At 39.4% G+C, this 21,460-nt stretch overlaps 1 protein-coding gene across 4 annotated transcripts; it reads left to right on the top strand.

The window, feature by feature from the left end:
- The first annotated feature begins 2,738 nt into the window (after window positions 1-2,738).
- On the top strand, window positions 2,739-18,843 carry morn3 (MORN repeat containing 3). Of its 4 annotated transcripts, none has more exons than XM_055655728.1 (5): window positions 2,739-3,226; window positions 7,616-7,773; window positions 8,353-8,512; window positions 12,460-12,644; window positions 14,038-14,444. In XM_055655728.1, exons 1-5 carry the CDS (start codon window positions 2,902-2,904, stop codon window positions 14,218-14,220), a joined length of 1,011 nt encoding a protein of 336 aa, XP_055511703.1. In that variant the 5' UTR covers window positions 2,739-2,901; the 3' UTR covers window positions 14,221-14,444. The 4 variants fall into 4 exon arrangements, with proteins under 4 accessions (XP_055511703.1, XP_055511704.1, XP_055511705.1 ...); XM_055655729.1 differs by lacking the exon at window positions 14,038-14,444 and adding an exon at window positions 13,314-14,023 and having other exon boundaries at window positions 2,742-3,226; XM_055655730.1 differs by lacking the exon at window positions 14,038-14,444 and adding an exon at window positions 16,542-18,843 and having other exon boundaries at window positions 2,750-3,226.
- Window positions 18,844-21,460: the final 2,617 nt, after the last annotated feature.

Raw genomic sequence — 21,460 nt, forward strand, 5'->3', positions numbered from 1 at the left:
AGGTAGATGGCCCTTGGCCATCTCCATAAGCGGACATTGGGATGTTTATAACAGAGCTAGCCTCTACATATCTGTTGCTAGAATGCTAATTATTGTGTCAACTTCATCTAATCAGTCATGGTATGTTTTACTGTCCATAAGCTTAAAAGTAACATGTGTGGGCATAACACACTTCCCATTTAGTCATTTAGCCATGTTTGCTGACCTATCTCTTCCATTTAGCCATGTTTGCTGACCTATCTCTTTGTCAAGCAATGTTTTGATGTTAAAATTCCTATTTAGTTTTCAAATCCTTCCAGCTATGGTTAGCTTGCCCCCCCTTAGTCTGACTAACCTTCCAATTGCTCCACCTTTGTTGCTGAGGTTCCAAACCATAATTATCTCTACCTCTCAACCTTTAATCTACTCCTTTGAAAAACTCCTTAAACCCAACCTCTTTGACTAGGCGTTTTGTCATATATCTTCAATGTCTCAATCTGAACCTTATTGGCCACTCTTCTATTGAAATGCAGTGGAATATTATTGTTGCATTAAATGAGTTTTATAATTGGAGTTATTATTTTTATTTGTATTTTTGTTATTTGTAGACTATATAATTTCTACTGTGGGCTTGTAATTAATATAAAGAACTGGATAATTTTCTTTCTATCTTTATTTAATTATGGATTATATTTTAATGCAACATTTAAATATAATTGAAGATAGACACAAAAAGCTGGAGTAACACAGTGGGACTGGCAGCATCTCTGGAGAGAAGGAATGGGTGACGTTTCGGGTCGAAACCCTTCTGACTGGTTAGGGATAAGGTAAACGAGAGATATAGAGGATGATGTGGAGAGATAAAGAACAATGAATAAAAGATATGCAAAAAAAGTAACGATGATAAAGAAACAGGCCATTATCAGCTGTTTGTAGGGTGAAAACGAGAAGCTAGTGCGACTTGAGTGGGGGAGGAATAGAGAGAGGGAATGCCGGTGCTACCTGAAGTGAGAGAAATCAATATTTATACCACAGGGCTGTAAGCTGCCTAAGCGAAATATATGCTGTTCCTCCAATTTTGCGTTTCGCCTCACTCCGACTATGAAGGAGACCTAGGACAGAAAGGTCTGTGTAGGAATGGAAAGGAGAATTAAAGTGTGCGGTAACCGGGAGATCAGGTAAGTTCGGAAATTCCTTTGTATTCATTTGAAACATTGCTACGCTATCTTATTGGGTAATTATACAATCTTCACTGTTACGCTGAAAATTATTGATTCATGACTGCCACTAATAAGTTATCAAGTATCAGTAGCAGAAATGTACCCGACATTCCAGAAGTACCTTCTCTCTCACCATAAAGCAATATATCCATACGGAAGTATGTAGAGATGTCAACATCCAAGGTAAACATTATTGGTATGAACAGTTTTTTTCTGTTTTGAAGGCATAATTTTATCGTGTGTGGCAGTGGAGCTGGGCGAATTCTATAGAGTGATTTCACCAAAGGTCAAATGAGCGTAGATCCCCCCTCACGTGACCGAAAATTTTAACTGGAGGACATCTCTCAGTTTGGTACATGTAAGTGAATGGGGAAACACGCACTTTCCCACCCGTTAAAAACATGGAAAACGGCCGATTTTTGAGCTGAAAATTTCTGTGCTAGTCGGGGTGACCGTGAAGCACAGCGACCTAAATTTCCAGGCAAAAAAAAAAGATAGAAAGTAAGGTAATTACAAGAGGGAACTGAAGGTAGAAAGCGGCGGAAGTGAACAGCTGACAATTGCCGTGGTGATTTTAAGATCCAAAATATCGGGAATTATCGCGTTTGCTCGCTGAATTTCATCAAAAGTAAGGCATTATTAACTTACTTTTGATGAAATTCAGCGAGCAAACGCGCTAATTCCCGATATTTTTGATCTTTAAATCTCCACGGCAATTGTCAGCTGTTCACTTCCGTCGCTTTCTACCTTCAGTTCCCTCTTGTAATTACCTCACTTTCTATCTTTTTTTTTGCCTGAAAATTTAGGTCGCTGTGCTTCACGGTCACCCCGACTAGCACAGAAAATTTCAGCTCAAAATTCGGCCGTTTTCCATGTTTTTAACGGGTGGGAAAGTGCGTGTTTCCCCATTCACTTACATGTACCAAACTGAGAGATGTCCTCCAGTTAAAATTTTCGGTCACGTGAGGGGGGATCTACGCTCATTTGACCTTTGGTGAAATCACCCTATAGACGATCAGCATAAATTGAATGCTATTACAACCTGTTAGAGGCCACCGACTTCATGAAGTAAAATTCAGTTAGATTAATAGATAAAGTGTAACACGGTACCGTTGTCCACATAAACAGTTCCGCGTTAAATACTAAGTTCATAAAATGTGTAGGAAGGAACAGCAGATGGGTCTCGACTCGAAACGTCACCTATTCCTTTTCTCCGGAGTTGCTGCCTGACCCGCTCAGTTACTCCAACATTTTGTGTGTATTTTCACTTAAGTTCATAAACTTTGAACATCGAAACTCTTCAGGTACTCGAACCTTTAAATATATCATTTGCAACTTATTAAAGTACATAACAATAATTTTAAAGTCGGTATTTCACATTCAATGACATACATATCGAGCCTGCAGACTGCGAACTCGACAATTCTCAGATGGGCAGGGCTACATGACCAAACGATGACGTAGCCCACCCGACACTTTATTGTAAAACACTATTTTTATAAAACTAAACCTAATTTAACCACGTTTTGTGCTTTTCTTTTAGTTTTTTGTTTTTAAATTAAGAAGACTCCACGAGTGGTAAAGCACAGGACATACATCGGTTGCCCTAGTAACGAGGCGCACATTATAGTCCCACAGGAGCGTCAGTAACCACGTGGATTGTTGCTAAATATCCTGCTGCGTTGATGCTTGAATTTATGAAATGATTTGTGGCCAGATCTTTCAAATACTGGTTTCTGAACTTTTCTACTTGAAAACTGGTGTAACACATTTGCAAAAAAAAAAGCCAAACTTGTTGCCTTGGCAACAAACTAATCCTTTAGCACACACTTGGTCGGAAGTGTGCAGGCAACATCCTTACCCAAAGCCCTATCAATACATTATGCCATTTCTGAGACCTCGAAAGCCTAAAGAAAATCGTTGGAAAGATTGGGATCAAAATGCGCAGAAAAACGGATTGAAAAACACCGTTTACACAGTGAACGGGGATGAATACACAGGAGAATGGCGGGACAATAAGAAACATGGTAAGATTATTAATCTTCCGATACATTCCATTCTGAGTATAGTGTTAAAAAACCAACGGAACGACATTTGTAGCAAATCTGTATCATGTTTCTTTCCAGACTTAAAAAATAATAATTCTTGAGACCTGAGTGGATCTGGTAACATAAATACTAAACTACTGTACCGTAGGAAATATATAAAAGGATAGAAGTTTGAAGAGCTAACACCAGAATAATAAAAGGAAAATTGTTCACAGAAGTGGAAACCAAGAGAAACAGAACACTTTATACTCTTACCCCTCGGATGTACTTACATAACATTTGACTTCAGAAGAGGTCAAATATAAATTCCTCTAGGTCTCTTGTAGCCAGGTCTAAAATATTAATTTGGTGATTTCTATCATTTTATTGCATTCACAATTGAGCAATGAGATTCCTTCAAATCAATTGTTTAAATATTTTGTCTTCACCATGACCACTGCCCTATGCCAGCTCAATATCATGTTGTTAAAACCATTCTAAAACTCTATTCACAGCTGCAGACAGGAGACTGGAAGATCACAGTTATAAATGCTGTTTTGGTAATCTGGTGCAAGAGATATTGAACATTTGGGTCAGATAAGCACAGAACTGGCAACTTCAGTATGCTCAGAGAGCTTGCAGAACAAAATGAATTTGGAGCCATGTCATTGAATAGCATGGATAAATCAAAGGTGGATTATGGGAAGAAGTTGAGGGCAGGTTTGCAGGTGAGGGAACAAATACTGACAAATGACAACTACTATCTGTTGTTTAATAGTGTTGATCAATTAGGGCAAATAAATACTTTGATGAATAGATGTTACTGCAGTATTGCCAGTGTGGAGTTAACATATTCTCCCTGTGACTGAAACAAAATATATACAGGATTCAAGGATTCGGATTAATGAACGGAGAAAGCACATTCTGAAGAGCACAATTGTTTTTTTTTATTAAAGCAAATGCAAGTAAAATACAGAAAACTATCAACTATCAATAAAGTAACAAGTCAAAATAACAGGCCTCACACCCCTCTGAGTATTCGATGTCTGCACTGGCACACATCACAGTCCAAGCTCTCCTGGGTGAAGCTCCTTTCTCTCCCTGAAGGTGAAGTTCTTTTCTCTCTGCAAAGGTGCTCTCTTCTAGCTGTAGAAGCACGCACTTCTATCATAGCTTTTATCTCTAAGAACAACAGGTGACTATGTGTCAAATTAGCTATCCTTTGGTACAATAATGACATGTGTAGAGCCCGGATTTTGCCATAAATGCCATGTGCCCTTTCATGCCTTTTTTGATGATTTCGCTAGGATAATGCCTTTTTCACAATTGAGTGCCTTTATTAGCCTTTTATGGCCATTTTGCTAAAAGGTCGTGCTGTTTTCTCTAGTTGTACCATGATTACAATGATGTTTTCTATGTTAACACGTTAATATTTATGTTATTGTTAACATAGTATAACTTACAAGAAAACTTCCACCACCAGGGTGCCACCTTCGAATATACTTATGAATAGAATGTTTTAGAAAGAACTGCAGATCTGGAAAAATCGAAGATAGGCAAAAAATGCTGGAGAAACTGAGCGGGTGAGGCAGCATCTATGGAGAGAAGGAATAGGGGATGTTTCAGGTCGAGACCCTTCAGACTGATGTGGGGGGGGGGGGGGGGGCAAAAAATAAAGGAAGAGGTGGAGACACTAGGACTAGAAGGAGAGCTGGGGAGGAGGGAGAAGACAAGGGCTATCTAAAATTAGAGAAGTTAATGTTGATACCACTGGGGTGTAGACTACCCAAGCGACTTACCCAAGCTTGTCTCCTCACTACATTTACTGCTGGCTCCAGTCGCAAATCGGAGTTTTCGAATGATCTGTGCAAGGCATTCATTGATGCTGGAATTCCACTGTGGAAATTAGAAAACAAATCTCTCAGAGGTTTTTTAGAGAAATTCACAGAGGAACATATACCAAGCCAGTCATCATTATGGAAAAATTATGTTGACAGCAACTTCAACATTGTTGTGCAGAAAATTAGAGATGAAGTTGCATGCAACAAAATATGGATCTCAATAGACGAGACAACTGGTGTTGGGGGGAGATGTTTGCTAATGTGGTCATAGGTACAGTGGAGGCAGGTCAATCATCAAAGGAGTATTTGTTGACATCGGAAGTATTGGAGAAATCAAACAGCTCAACTATTGCTCAGTTGTTTACATCTTCACTTGCTATACTTTGGCCAGAAGGTATAAAACACGATATATTCTGTTTGTGACTTAATGTTTTATTCCCCAAAATGTTGCATTTGACATGCTTAGCTCAAGTACTTCGTAGAATTGCCAAGCACATACGTAGCTCGTTTCCAAATGTCGATCGCCTAGTTTCCAATGTCAGGAAAATCTTCCTCAAAGCACTTATTCTTCCTGTGCAGTTGTTTAAGGAAATGACTCCCTAGAATTCCGCTACCTTGACAGCCCGTTTTGACTAGATGGGGTACATGGCTCTCTGCTGTACTCAGCTATGCTGCAAATATTGAAAAGATAAAAGAAATTGTCAACTATTTTGAAGAAGAAGAATCTGCTGCAGTCAGGATCGTCAGAAAAAGTCTCTCCACTGCGATCTCGTGTTTATTGCTTCCAATTTTGCAAACTTCCCACAAGCTATAACTTCCCTTGAGAAACGTGGTGAAACATTAGTGAATAACTTACAGGTTTTCAACAAAGTAACTGACGATATTCGTAAAGATCCTGGCAATGTCGGTAAAGAGATGCAAGAAAAATGTGAGAGAGTGATTTTAGCTAACAAAGATCTTGAAGAAATACAAAATATAGCTAAAGTTCTCAAAGGTAGTTGTAATGCACAAGATATCGACTTGAATATAGTCTGTAGCTCTTTTCGGGTATGCACCAGTGACCTCAGCTGAGGTAGAAATAAGTTTTTCACAATTGAAGCATATTCTGTCTGATAGACGGCATAGTTTAACATCAGATAATTTGAAAAAAATGCTAGTAATTATGTGCAACCAGGCAACTTTGTTCATTTGATGTTGGATACCTTTATATTATCATTTTAAACCATATTTTGATGGTGGAAATAAATGCTTTTTTTTTGTCAATAAATGCCTTTTTCGTTCCTTTTTTGTAATTTTATTATGCCCTTTTGCCTGCCTATTTCAGTGTTTTTTAGCGCCTAAACATCCTGGCTCTAGTAATGCGTCTTATCGGACGCCGAGCTAGTCTCGGATGTCTCTAGGATGGCAAAGCTTATCATATTAACCTCACATATGACCTCATGATTTACTGGTCCCTTCGAGTTAGCCTAAGCATTCTTCAAAAACATCTACTTGTTTGCCTAAGCTGGGTTTGAAATGTCGTGCTGCTAATTTAACTGACAACTCCATTTTAGCTGACATAGTCTGTTTAACCCTTACATTACACTGTGTTGGGCTTCCTTGGGTAATTTTGTTTGGTTTCGCAGGCCTAAAATAGATTAATTGTCTATTATGTGAGTGGTAGAGTGTGGGCGAAATTGATAGAGTGAATAAGACAGGGAGAATAAAATGAAATTAGTGTATGATTAGTATAAATGGTGCTATAAATAAATAATTCTTGATGGTCAACTAGCACTTGATGGAATGAAGGGCCTGTTTCTGTACTGTTGACTGTTATTTACACTGTGATCCCCACACAATACTTAAGAAGTGTGAAAATGTCTTTAAATTCAGTTCATCAAAAAAAATATACGGTGCAAAGAAGGTATCTTCAGTATCTCTTTTTCTGAACAGTTTGTCATTTGACAGATGATCCTTTGCATATTGGGGAAAAAAAGTATTCTATTACTTTAACCACTTTTATGTTTTCAAATTATTACATATTTAATTTTTCCATTTAAAATTTACAATCAAGAATCTATGGGTCACTTGAGAGTGGGGGAATATTAGAGGGGAATGCAGTCAGTGGTCTATGAAGCTTTTAAAATGCTTGACACTTCTCAGTATCTCGGCCCTAATGTAAAGAAATTTAAATATTTTTTTTGTACAATATTGGCTTAAGTTTTTAATTATATGGTCTAAATTTCATTTCTTCACAGCTGGTTTGTGTTTGCTTATGATGAATTGTCTTTTGATATAATTATAGAGCCGCAAATCATTTAAAAAATCCAGCAAGATATTGGGTTGTTTTTGATAAGTAAAAATCTTTCACAATTGCCCCAAAGGGACACTATCAAAGAATAATGTGACTAAAAACTGAGAACCTTTTTTAGCACAGTAAGAATTGTGGTACGAGCATTGTTATTGCTGAATTATTTTTTTTAAGTTTGGTTTGAAAACCTCAAAAAAGGAAAACATTAATTCCCAACTCTTAAATCTTTTCCTGTTATTTATATTTTATTGCAAACAGGAAAGGGGACACAGAGGTGGAAATTTAACAGTGCCATTTATGATGGTGATTGGCAGTATGGAAAAAGAAATGGCTTTGGAACCTACAGTTTACCAGATCCAGTCAGTGGAGAATATAAAAAGGTTTATTCGGGCGAATGGCAAAATGACAAAAGACATGTGAGCATCTAATTTCATAATTCATGATTTCAATTAATTGCTCTGCATAGCATGTTTTTAATAACATATTAAGCAAAGAAATGAAGAAAATGAGTGTAATCTAAGCAAAAATAACCATATCAGATTCTACAGTTTGATACCAATATTAGCAGAAGTTAACATCTGTCCCTTACACACTGAGATAGACAGGGGAAATTATATTAAGAAATAAGTAAATGGCAGAGATATCAAATAAGCATTTTGGAACTGTCTTCACACAAAAAAACAGAAAAGCTCAGAAATGGTGGATAAAACAAGGAGCTGAAATAAATTAAGTAGACACAAAATGCTGGAGTAACTCAGTGGGACAGGCAGCATCTCTGGAGGGAAGGAATGGGCAACATTTCGGGTCAAGACGCTTCTTTATGCTGATGCTTTATTAGCTTTAGAACAAGGTATAAATGGGACCGAAAGCCGTTCAGATGACTTTTTTAATTTGTTACCCGCATTTTTCAGTGGACATGCAAGAGTGTTATTCGTTATTTTTCTTGCAGAATAATAATTTTTATTTTGATCTTTGTTATTTTTATACATTTGCAGGGCTTAGGAACCAACTTTTATTCAGATGATGACATTTATGAGGGTCATTGGTATTTTGACAAGAGAGATGGCTGGGGTAGAATGTTCTATGCAGATTGTTCTACATATGAAGGTGAATGGTCTGATGACTTGCCCAATGGTGAAGGAATGCTCCGCCTTGGTAAGCAATGTTTTACAATTACTTACTCGGATTATTTGAGATTGTTCAATTTACAAAATTTGTGACCATGACAAATTGACTTGAATACAGTAAAAAAAGTTTGATAAGAAAAAAAGTTCTGCTGATCAAATCAATCCAGTTCTAGATCTCATCTTTGTTTGATAATGAAGGTAGACAAAAATGCTGGAGAAACTCAGCGGGTGAGGCAGCATCTATGGAGCGAAGGAAATAGACAAAGTTTTGGATCAAATCCCTTCTTCAGACTTTGTTTGATAATGAATTGTCTTTTACCTGCTCTCCACCAACCAGTAATATTGAACCATTAATATGTTTTTGGAAAACAATATTTATTTCTAAAACTATCCTCCAAAACTACAGTCAACTTATCACATAGAGTATATCTCTATACTCTCCAGTTCCATTTAGCAACATAAGATATTTCAACTCATTGTGGTTCAAATTTTCTGAAATTAAAATTGTACAATTGTACAGCATGGAAACATTCCATTTGAACTAACTTGTCTGTGCTGACCAGTTGCCATCCTTCTAGTTTTAAGTACCTCTGATATGGGGAAAAGTTTCTTGCACTTACCCTATCTATACCCATCATAATTTTATATACCTCAGTCATGTCCTCTCTAAACCTCCTCTGCTCCAGGGAAACAGACTTACAGTAACTTCTCAACCCACCGATAACATCCTGGTGAATCTCCTCTGCTCCTTGTCCAGTGCTATCAGTCTCAGCAAACACCCTTCCCCTTTATAATCTCTGTCCATATGGCCTAATTTGAGGAGTGTTCTATATTATTCATCAATCGTGAAGTAATGCAATATTTGACCAACAGTTCAATATTTCTTCCCCTTTACTCCCTTTCTGTCTCACCAAAAAATTCTATATCCTGAAGAGTTCTGCCTTAGTGCCGTAGACCTGGGTTCGATCCGGTCTATGCGTGCTATCCGTACAGTTTGTACGTTCTTCCTGTGACTGCGGGTGTTTTCTACTCTGCTCCGGTTTCCTCTTACAGTCCAAACATGTACAAGTTTGTAGGATAATTGGCTTCTGTAAATTGTCCCCCCTGTTCAGGATAGTGCTAGTGTACAGGGTGATTGCCGGTCAGTGCGGATTCAGTGGGCCAAAGGGCCTGTTTCCATGCTGTGTCTATAAAGTCTAATGTATCTTTTCCTTGTTTCCATATTGTACAAGTTGGGAGGGAAATTTTCATTAAATTCCCAAACTAGCCTGAGGTTTTTGAATTGTGTTCAACTTAATGCCTATTACTCCAAGTTAAGTTGTTTACTTTCAAGCCACAGCATTTTATAATTGTCAGTAATAAATTGCATCTTGTCATAGAGTGATACAGTGTGGAAACAGGCCCCTCGGTCACATTTTCAAAATAAATCAATCAGATTTGTGAGACAAGACCTCCCACGTACAAAACCATGCTGACTATCCCTAATCAGCGCTTGCCCATCCAAATGCCTGTATATCCTATCCCTCAGAATACTCTCCAGTAACTTGTCAACTACAGATGTTAAGTTCACCGGCCTATAGTTCCCAGCAGCCCTTCTTGAAAAGAGGTACAACATTTGCCATCCTCTAGTCTTCCGGCACGTCTCCTGTATTTAAGGACGACTCGTAAATGTCAACCAGGGCTCCCGCAATTTCCTCTCTAGTTTCCCACAATGTCCTGGGATTTATCAGGTCAAGCCCTGGAGATTTGTCTACCTTCAAACACGACAGTACCTTCAGTACTTCTTCGACAGTAACCCTGACTGCTCCAATTTCCTCCTCGGTAAATACAGAGGAGAAATACTCATTTAGGACCTTGCCCATCTCCCGTGGCTCCACACAGATGTGACCGTTTTGATTCCTGAGAGGTCCCACTCTCCCTCGAGTTACCTTTTTCCCCTTTATGTATTCATAAAATCTTTTGGGATTGTCCTTAATGCAACCCTCCAGAGCTATCATCTGGCCCCTTTTTGCCCTTCCGATTTCCTTTTTTAGTTTAGTCTTTAGCTCCCAAAACTCCTCCAGAGATGCACTTGAACCCAGCTACTATAGTCTGTTATCTCAAGCTGAACAATCAGTGGAGGAATTATTCTGATCACTTGTCTCTGAATGGTAAAAAGCTGTACATGTAGTCTTGATCAAAATAAGTTGCTAAACTAATGTGCCAGCATTACAACATATGTTGATATATAATCCTCTCATTGCAACATGATATGTATTATGTCACATGAATGACAGCTGTATATTGTACAGTGACCTTACAAAGTGAAGTCATGGATTAGTCCCAGATATTTAGGTAATTCAACTTGGCTGATGCAACTACTAATCGAGCTTCAAAATAGAGGAGATCGGAGAAACATGAAACTGCATCAACTGCAGAGGGCAATTTATAATCCCCCCCCCCCCCCCCCCCCCCCCCCCCCCCCCCCCCCCCCCCCCCCCCCCCCCCCCCCTGTTCTGGAGTAACTCAGTGGGTCAGGCAGCATCTCTGGAGGACATGGATAGGTGACGTTTCCTGTCTGGACCCTAATATATCCACCTACAACCCTTCCGCTGGCTTAATATTTCACTCCTCTTCTCTCTTTATCTTAAATCTGCTTAACCTTATCCGCTGCCTCGAGGATATAAAGTGTTGGATGGCCCAGAACTTCCTCCAACTAAACGAAAGTAAGTCTGAGGTCATCCTTCTCGGCCCCTCAGACTCAATCAAAATGATAGCAGACAGCCTTGGAAGTCTTACCCCATTACTCAAACCTCACGTCAAAAACCTTGGCGTGATATTTGACTCAGCATTGAAATTTGACAAACAAGTCAATGCCGGGGTAAAAGCTAGCTTCTTCCAGCTTCGGACGATAGCTAAAATAAAACAATGGCTCCAGTTTGATGACCTCGAAAAGATCATCCACACATTTATCTCCTCCCTCCTAGATTACTGCAACTCCCTCTACACTGGCATCAGCCAATCTTCCCTGTCCCGCCTGCAACTGGTCCAAACGCCGCAGCGAGACTCCTGACGGGCACCAGATAAAGGGACCACATCACCCCAATTCTGGCCTCCCTCCACTGGCTCCCTGTGCGGTTCCGAATAAATTTCAAGATCCTCCTTTATGTCTATAAAACTCTTAACGGGCTTGCCCCCACCTACATCTAAAGCCTGCTTACTCACCACACCACCTCCTGGGTCCCTCAGATCGGCCGACTGAACATCCCGCGGTCCAGGCATAAGCTCTGGGGCGACTGCGCCTTTGCAGTTGCAGCTCCTAGACTGTGGAACAGCATCCCTCTTCCCATCAGAACTGCCCCCTCCATCGACTCCTTTCAGTCGAGACTTAAAACTCATCTTTACTCTCAAGCCTTTCTTGACGTCCTCTGAATGAGGGCTATATGTATGTATTTATGTATGTACTTAATCTATGAACCACTGTTGTATAACGTTAGTACTTCCACCAATGTAAAGCACTTTGGCCAACAAGAATTGTTTTTTAAATGTGCTATAGGAATAAAAGTGACTTGACTTATACCCTTTTGTCTCATTTTCATGTCTTGCCTTTGCGGAGACAGCATCTCTGGAGAGAAGGAATGGGCGACGTTTCGGGTCGAGACCCTTCTTCAGACTGAAGAAGGGTCTCGACCCGAAACGTCGCACATTCCTGTTCTCCAGAGATGCTGCCTCACCCCGCTGTTACTCCAGCATTTTGTGTCTACCACCATGTACCCATTGTGGATAGAACAAGTTGATGCTACACCTGGTTACTCATGCACAATTGAAAATTAATAGTTAATGTCACCAATATTTTATTGACATCATAGAATGCTGAAATTCTAAAGAATACCAGTGGGATACTATGTTTTTTAAAATCTTGTAGCTCTTGAACTTGTAATGCAATGTTTTATTTTTTTTAAAAAATGTATATCATTTTAATCATCCTCTATTTAGCTAATGACAGTCGCTATGAAGGTTTCTGGAAAGATGGAATGAAACACGGGACAGGAAAGTTCTTCTTCTTTGAGAAAGGTCAACTATATGATGGTGTTTGGATAGATGACATTCCAAAGTGTGGGAAAATGATCGATTTTGGCCGAGAAGATGCTATTGATCCCACTCTCTATCCAATACCACAGGTATCTTTTACAGCTGCTTTATTTTACTGAGTATCCATCCCTCCTCCCGCCAAGATGCCATTCAATATATTTAATTTGCTGAAATAAAGTAGCACATATGGTTAACTTTGGTCACTGAGACACTCTGATGCATGTTCAAATTTGATCGTTGCCATTATCCTTTGTCCCATCAAACATGTCATGCACTATTTAACATTGACCTCAGGGCCATCCTGGTCCAATCACTTACAGTACAATGGTTTCAAAGATTGTTAATAAAAGAGTAAGTACAATTAGATCAAATATTATCAAGTGATGAGCCTTAAACTATAAAATTCACAATAGAGCAAATTTTCCACAGATAGCTCACAAATGTAACTGGCTGCTTTTTATTATTTCTTACACACTTTCTTGGTATTTGACTTCACTCTTTTGCTTATCACCAATGTCCAAAAGATATTCTTGAACGTTCCTTTACTTACATAATCAGATTCTGTAATATTTTTAAAGATGCACAATTTTATAAGGCTTATTTGATTGAAAGATACAGCTTGGAAACGGGCCCTACGGCCCACCGTCCACACTATCGATCGCCCGTTCTGTTACCCCATTCTTGCATCCATTCCCTACACACTAGGGCAATTTACAAAGGTGAACTAACGCACAAACCTGCACATCTTTCGGATGTAGGAGGAAACCTTGAGAACCCGGATGAAACCTACGTGGTCACAGGGAGAACATGCAAACTCCATACAGACAGTGCCCGAAGTCTGGATCAAACCCAGGTCTCTGGCACTGTGAGGTACTGCGCCACCCATTTCTGGAAGGCGTTATTCTGAAAGTTATTTCTGCAAGATTATTTTAGTGTTCTTTCTCTCCAAGCACCCGTTTTGATCATTGCGTCATTGACATCCATATTATTTGAATTACATATTTTGATAAAAAGGGCTGCACAATGCTTTCTAATGTGTGATTTTTATTTCTTTGGTGCTAAAATTTGCTCAACTTTCCCTTTAATTTCTTCTTTATCTCTATTTCTTTCAGTTATCTGCTGCTGCCATTCTGCTTTGTTGTATTTTTCTGTGTATAACAATACAGGGCCTCCTTGGGTCACAAACGCCAGGCTTACAGGTCCCCAGACTTATGATCGAATGTTTGGGAGACCAGTGTGATGGATGGGCATGGGTCTGCCAGATGCTATGGGGCTGCAGGCTGGCAGGTGGGAACAGAGCATTTTGATATGCCTACTCTCCCCACCACACCTTGAGCCACTATAATCTGGCAGGTTAAGCACAGCAGAACTGGAGGTGCTGAGCAAACGTTCACTCACTGAGTCAGGGAGGTCAGCTGGCAGCCGATCTTCCGATGCCTGCTCACAGCTCACACACTTTTATTTTATTTTTTTATTTCCAAGTTACAAACAGTTTGGATTATGAACAATTCACAGGAACAGAACCCTATTGTAACCTGGAAACAGCCTGGGGATCTGCACGGGCATTGGTTTTGTAATCTCCCTGAAAACCAACATGCAAGATGCATCCTGTCACTTTGTGTAACAGTGCGATTACCTTCAACTCTTCATTCCAAAATCTACTGATCTCATACAATCTAAATTAACCATCATAAGCAAAACCTTTGGAATATTTTAATAAGAAATGAATTCTTCCTTTTATTTCTTATTGTTAACAAGTTATGATATTCATTTCTAGCTGAACACAATTGTTTATTTTTGTATAGTACTTCTGAATATAGATTGATTTTATTGAGCATATTATATTCCAAAATATATAGGTAGCCTTCTGAGTGGTGATTGAGAATATGCCTGTATAAAAATGTGAGAGAGCTCTACACTCTGCCCTGACCCACCTGGACAACAACTCCTACATCAGGTTGTTGTTCATCGACTTCAGCTCCGCCTTTAACACCGTCATCCCCGCCAGCTTGATCACCAAACTCAGCGGACATGGCATCCTCCCCTCCCTCTGCAATTGGACACTGGATTTCCTCACCAACAGACCACAGTCTGTTAGGATCAACAACCTCACCTCCTCCACTCTAACACTGAACACCAGCGTGCCACAGGGCTGTGTGCTCAGCCCTCTCCTCTACTCCTTCACCCATGACTGCGTCCCTAAGTATGGCTCCAACGCCATCATAAAATTTGCCAATGACACCACGGTGGTAGGACTGATCAGCGACAACAACGAATCAGCCTATAGGGAGGAGGTCCAGAACCTGGCAGCCTGGTGTGCCAACAATAACCTCGTCCTCAACTCCAAGAAGACGAAGGAAATCATTGTTGACTGCAGGAAGACCAGAGGGGATCCACATAAACTGGACTGAGGTGGAACGCGTCTCCAACTACAAATTCCTCGGGGGTACACATCTCAGAGGATCTGTCCTGGTCCCTCAATACCACCAAATTGATCAAAAACACACAGCAGCGCCTTTACTAACTGAGGAGGCTCTAGAAAGCTCACCTGTCCCCCCCAAATTGAATCTGAGATCCTGTCCAACTTCTACCACTGTACCATCGAAAGCATCCCGACCACCTGCTTCACGGTATAGTACAGCAGCTGCACCGCAGCTGACAGGAATGCACTGCAACGGGTGGTGAAAACGCTCAGCACATCATCGGTGCCCCGCTCCCTGCCATGGATGCCCTCCACCGAAAACGGTGTCCGAGACGGGCCGGGAAAATCATCAAGGACCCCTCTCACCCTAACCATGGACTGTTTGCCCTCCTCCCATCAGGGAGGCGGTACAGGAGCCTCAGGTCTCGCACAAGCAGGCTGTGGAACAGCTTTTTCAACAACACCATTACACTGCTGAACTCAGAGTCCTGTCGCTAGCTATCTTTAAACTCTCCCATTTGTATAGTTATTTGCCTATGTACCAGTTTTAATTCATCCACAATCCACACATTGTTAATCAGTATTTTCTAATTTTATTGTATGCTTATTTTGTATTTTTACTTCTATCTTGCACTATGACCAGACGCTAAACTGCATTGCACAAATACCTATACTCGTATTTGTGCAATGACAATAAAGTTGAATTGAATTGAATTGGTTTTACAACACAGCCAATGAATGATTCTTCAGTTTGAAGAACGGTCCCGACCCAAATTGTCATCCGTCCATTCCCTCTACAGATGTTTAAGAGGGAACTGCAGATGCTGGAGAGTCGAAGGTTACACAGAAAAGCTGGAGAAACTCAGCGGGTGCAGCAGCATCTATGGAGCGAAGGAAATAGGCAACGTTTCGGGCCGAAACCCTTGCCTATTTCCTTCGCTCCATAGATGCTGCTGCACCCGCTGAGTTTCTCCAGCTTTTCTGTGTAACCCTCTACAGATGTTGCTTGACTCGCTGAGTTCCATCAGCACTTAGTTTTGTTGTATCAGTAATTTGGCCATGTCACTGAAAGTGAAATACAAGACTGCAGCTGCTGTAATCTCAAGCAAAATGTGAACTGCTGGAGGAACTCAGTGGGTCAGTGCATCTATGGAGGCAGAGGGATAATCAACATCTCAGTCGAGACCGTGCATCAGGACATTGATTCAGGGCACAACAAGTAACTTGGAGTATTCACGTGGCATTCCATCCGTTTGAGCTCTCCAGATTTATTATATTAACACAACTAAAAAAAATTAAAATATTATTGGATTGCTGCTTTATGTACCATGATAATTCCCTGGGTCTTACTTAAACAAAATGTGTAATCTCTCTGACTCTTTTTAAAACCTTTTAAAAAGTTGCCTCACTTCTGCTTTTTATAAACTAAGATATGAAATGTTTGATCTAGATGTATTCAGTCACTCCATATGCGTTAACCACGGTTAAATTTATTAATTTAAAATATTTTGCATAAGTGTTGTAGCTGCTACAATATATTCCTTTTTTTTTTTTTTAAATGCAGTTAAAACTAAGAAACTCTACTGGTGTATTAGAGGAAGCCAGATCAAAGTACCTGGATGGCATCAATGAGAATACCAGTCAACATTTAATCACTTCTACAACTTAAAGATGACACGTTTCAACTTTCGCAGTGAATGCCTGGCCTTTTCGGAATGACTTGTACAAGTCATTGGTGGTCATTCTTCAACTAATCATTTAGTACTCAGCTGTTGGCGCATCTGCAATTTGTGAAGTTTTGAGATATTGTTGGCAGAACAATAGCATTTATTCTGTGTCACAATAATATGCATCATTAGAATACCTGATGGTTAAACAGAGTAACTGCTTTGTAGAGGGCTCTCCATTATGGTGGTCAGTTACTTTGCATCCTTGCTGGTAAACTTACATTACTGATAACCAAGTTAAAATTTGATCTGCAAAGCAAGAATTTGTTTACATGCTTCCATTTTTACCTGCCTTACCTATTCCATCAGGTCCACCAAACTTACCATCAGCAGTTCATATGAGATATCTTGAATATATTGAGGTTTCCAGTTTTTGTGATGCTTCATATTTTCTTAAGCCGATTTCAACTGAAATTTATAGATATCACAATTCTATTTCTCAGTGTACCAAAGCAAGAAGTAAAATCCCAAGGTTTTTAAAATGCACCCAAATATGTACTCATCTCTTTATGAAGATCATCTTAGTAGACTATGGATTTTTTTTTAAATTTCCAGTTTCTGAACTTGTTTTTTGTGTTTGCAATTAACAACAAATATTCCAGCAAGTGATTCTAACAAATGTAATTGTTAGAATGTTTTTAATACTGAAATAGATCAAAACCTAAAACCAATTTTCTTCCGGGGAAACTATATGTTTAAACCTACTAAATATAAATTTGGGGGAAGGGTGAATAGAAACAAAAGATCCCTTGTGTGTCCAGCTCAATAACCAGTTGCTGTTTGTGTGAAGACATCAGTGGACAAGTGTTACATTACTTCACGCAGTGATCGTCATGTATCCAGAAATCACTCAAGGTTGACACTTGGTGAGTGTGCCAGGACGTAAGATCAGGTGTGATCACTTTGAGGAAGATTTAATTTCATTTAAAAATAAGTTTATTCCAGAAACTAGTACAGTTTAAAAGCGAATATTATTTAGCCTCTAGGCAGCTGAAGATTTCAAGTCGAATAATTTGGGCATAGGCAAATACACTGTTAAAAGTTGACAGATTTCAAATGCTTATAACTAAGATGGCTCAAGGTTCTGAAAATCATCTCAAGGGGAATTGAAGGCAGCAACTCAGCAATTCAGGGAGCATGTGCAAACTTCTGTCACAACACCAGAAATCTGGATTGAACCTGGGTCACTATGTGACAGCAACATTACTTGCTTCACCACTGTACCGCCCTAAAGTTCTTTCTAATGTATCTACTAGATTACTTTGTGTATATTTCAGATTTTCCGGGGTTTTTTTAAAAAACCAATTACAATTTACTAAGGCTAAAGATCTAGGGAAAAAAGTTCCTACATTAACAATTGTATTGCACTACATGTTGATAATTAAAAACAAATAAATACCCCAACTTTATATTCAAAAAAATAAATAAAATATTTTAACAAGGGTCCTTTGGACCGATCTTGAAGGCCACATGGGTTATTTCTATTGTAAATGTAGTTTCTATATTAACATCCCTTTTGAGCTGGATTGACTGTTACTAATGAGGCTACAGTAAAATCTATTAATCGGAATGGTTATATTATATCCATTATTCAAAAATCCAAATGGTTCTGTGTAATGTCTCAAAAATGGGAATTAAATGTGCATTGGGCAAATCTGCTAGTCCAGCATCAGAGATCTGAGCATGCTTGATTATGAGGTTCAAATACAGAAACCAATTATAATGATGTAAGAAATAATAGCCATTTTTAATATTGAAGTATTTACTAAATGATAGAAGATTATACACATTATGAAGCTGGGTAAAAGCATGCATTAGAAATACAAGAAAAGTATCCTCTTGAGCAATTCCACATTTATAACAGAGTTCTTTATAAATTCCAAAAATGCTGGAAACACTTGGGTCAAGCAGCATTTGTGCAAAGAAAAAAGGATTAACATTTCAAGTTGAAGAATCATTGACAGTCTTTGACCTCAAATGTAAACTCCGTTTCTCTTTCCATAGTTGCAGCCTGTACTGCGTTTCCAACATTATGTCTTTGTTTGATTTACAGCATCTGTATATTTTTGATTTCCATTCTCCACAATTTATTTCATTTTGTACTATTATTGTATTTCTAATAAAATTCAGATGAACAGCAGGCATGACTTGTTATTATATTAAAAAACGTTAGGGGCATCTGTAAATAGGAAACATTTTAAACTTTTAGTAAGCAACCCTTACCTGAAATTCAGGTAGAAACCAAAATTCAAATGATTAAACATGTGTGAAATCCCACTGTAAACATTGATAATTTTTAATTGTTGATGTGAAAAATAAATTAGGAAGCGTTTGCAGCTAGGTGCGCACACACACACACGTACTTCACATGTTGCAGTTTAATTAAAAAAATGTAACCACTTTGATATCTTAAGTACAAAGAAGATTGTCTTGCTGTAAACCCATTCTACTTTTGTGAACTTAAATTCAGATACTATCAAAAATTATTCTATTTTCCACTGATTAGTTGCATACTAAATTGCCTAAAATGTACATCTTGTTGAGATGGTCTAGATGCCCACATTTTGTGCTTTAGTTTTGGTTATATTGACTAAAAAGGTATGTGTAGATATGGGTTGAAGTCGGGTCCCTGCTGGGAGACCGCTTTTCGGGGCTTCTGCAACGGTGGCTTCTCCCGCCCGAGTTGCGGGGTTGAGGAGGACCTGGAGCGGGGCCTTACATCGCCCGGCATGGCTTTAAATGGCCGCGGGACTTGTTAGCACACGCCAGGGGCTCCAACACCAAGACCCGGAGCGCGGCCTTGCATCACCCGGCGCGGCTTTATAATTGCCGCGGGACTTATTTACCATCGCCCGCCGGTGCTTTGACTGACATCGGGAGGAGAACGAGGAGTGCAGGGAGAGATAAGACTTTGCCTTCCATCACAGTGAGGAGGAGATTCACTGTGATGGATGATCGTGTAAATTGTGTTGTGTCTTGGTTCTTCTTGTTTGTATGACTGCAGAAACCAAATTTTGTTTGAACCTCTGGGTTCAAATGACGACAAATAAATTGTATTGTATCTGAATCTGTATTGTATTGCAAGTTGGATATGATATAGGAAGTTGAGAATTAGCTGGAAAGGAAAACAAACACCTTCAGTTATACTTTGCAAACAAAAAACATACACTAACCATTTTGCTAGAAACGGCAAAGCAGAATTGTTTGTTCAGGAAAACTAGACAAATTCAAGAGAGAGCAAAGAGAAGGCAGCAGTCAGTTGAGCTATGTTCGACATACAAGCAGGTGGAGGCTCGACATCTGTGTTGTGTAAACCTTCTTGCCTAAATAATTAAATACCCAACGTGCCAATTTTTATTTAGCATAGAGAGATCTATTATTTGTGTGTGGCAACATCTGTTCATAAACTGATGCAGAGAAAGTGATTTTTTTGCAGACAAAAGGTGCAATATATTAATACGTATATCAATTAAAAATTAAGCTACATTTATCAATTATCTTTTTCCATCAGCGTACCCTCTTGATTTTGTGATGACGTTGAACAAGTGGCTGATGTGTTAGGGGACCAGTTTGGAACTTGTGACCACAATTTTAATACTTTCAAGATAGTTATGGAAAAAGGTAGCACTGGTCAAAAAATTAGAATCCTAAATTGGGGCAAGGCTAATTTTGATGGCATTACACAGGAACTTGAAGTTCATTGGGAGAGGCTGTTCGCAGATAAAGAGACATCTGGCTTGTAAGACGCTTTTAAAAGTGAGATAGGGTAGCGTTCAGGGTCAGTGTGGTCCTGCTAGAGTGAAAGGCAAAGCTGGCAAGATTAGTGAACACTGGCTGACAAGGGACAATGAGACACCAGTCAGGAACCAGGTGGTCAGGTATTGGCAGCTGGGATCAAGAAAATCCCTTGAGGATTATAAGGAATGTAGGAGTATCCTTAAGATGGAAATCAAGTCGAGTGTGTATTGCCATATGCACAAGTACGGTGAGCTACATGTACAATGAAAAGCTTACATGCAGCAGCATCAGTCATAGACAACACACAAAACATAAATTACAGTTGATACATAAATTCTAAGAGTGAAAACAAAGACTGTATCAAAAGCATGACATTAGTGCAAAATACAACTGAAAAAAACAAGTCCATGATAGTGCAAGAGGTAGTCTGTAATGTTCCATTACTCATGTTGGATTAGGGTTGTGCTAGTCAGTTCAAGAACTTGATGGCGGTTTGAAAGTAGCTGCCCCTGAACCTGGTGATGTGCAGATTCAAGTTTCTGTACCTCCTACCTGACTGTAGCAGTAAGAGGGAATGACCCAAATGAATCCTTGATGATGGATGCTCTCTTCTTGAGCAAGTGCCTCACAAAGGAGCTTTTGATGGTGGGGAGGGCTGTGCCTGTGATGGACCAGTTTGAGTCCACCACTCTCTGTAGCCTCTTGTGCTCCGGAATTGCTGAACCAGGCCATGATGCAACCAGTCAGGAAACTTTCTAATGTATCAGAAGTTTGTGCGAGTATTCAGAGACAAACTGAATCGCTTTAAATTACTAGAAAGTAGAGGCGCTGGCACGTCTCCTTTGTAATTACATTTATGGCTTGGGCCCAGGATAGGTCATCAACAAGTTAACAGTCAGGAATTTGAAGCTGCTTAACTATTACAAAGAACAAAAAGGGGAACCAAGGCAAAGGAGAATCCTAAAAGATCAACAAGTATGTTAAGAGCAGAAGGCAAGCACAGAAGAGTAGGTCCCCT

The sequence above is a fragment of the Leucoraja erinacea genome, chromosome 25, assembly GCF_028641065.1.
Source record: "Leucoraja erinacea ecotype New England chromosome 25, Leri_hhj_1, whole genome shotgun sequence".
Taxonomy (NCBI): Eukaryota; Metazoa; Chordata; class Chondrichthyes; order Rajiformes; family Rajidae; genus Leucoraja; species Leucoraja erinaceus.

Excerpts from the sequence above, each read along its gene's own strand:
- morn3 (XM_055655728.1), top strand. The coding sequence starts at position 2,902 with ATGATTTGTGGCCAGATCTTTCAAATACTGGTTTCTGAACTTTTCTAC. Across the intron at positions 8,513-12,459 it reads TGAAGGAATGCTCCGCCTTG|CTAATGACAGTCGCTATGAA; the intron begins GTAAGCAATGTT and ends TCCTCTATTTAG. Across the intron at positions 12,645-14,037 it reads CTCTCTATCCAATACCACAG|TTACAAACAGTTTGGATTAT; the intron begins GTATCTTTTACA and ends TTTATTTCCAAG.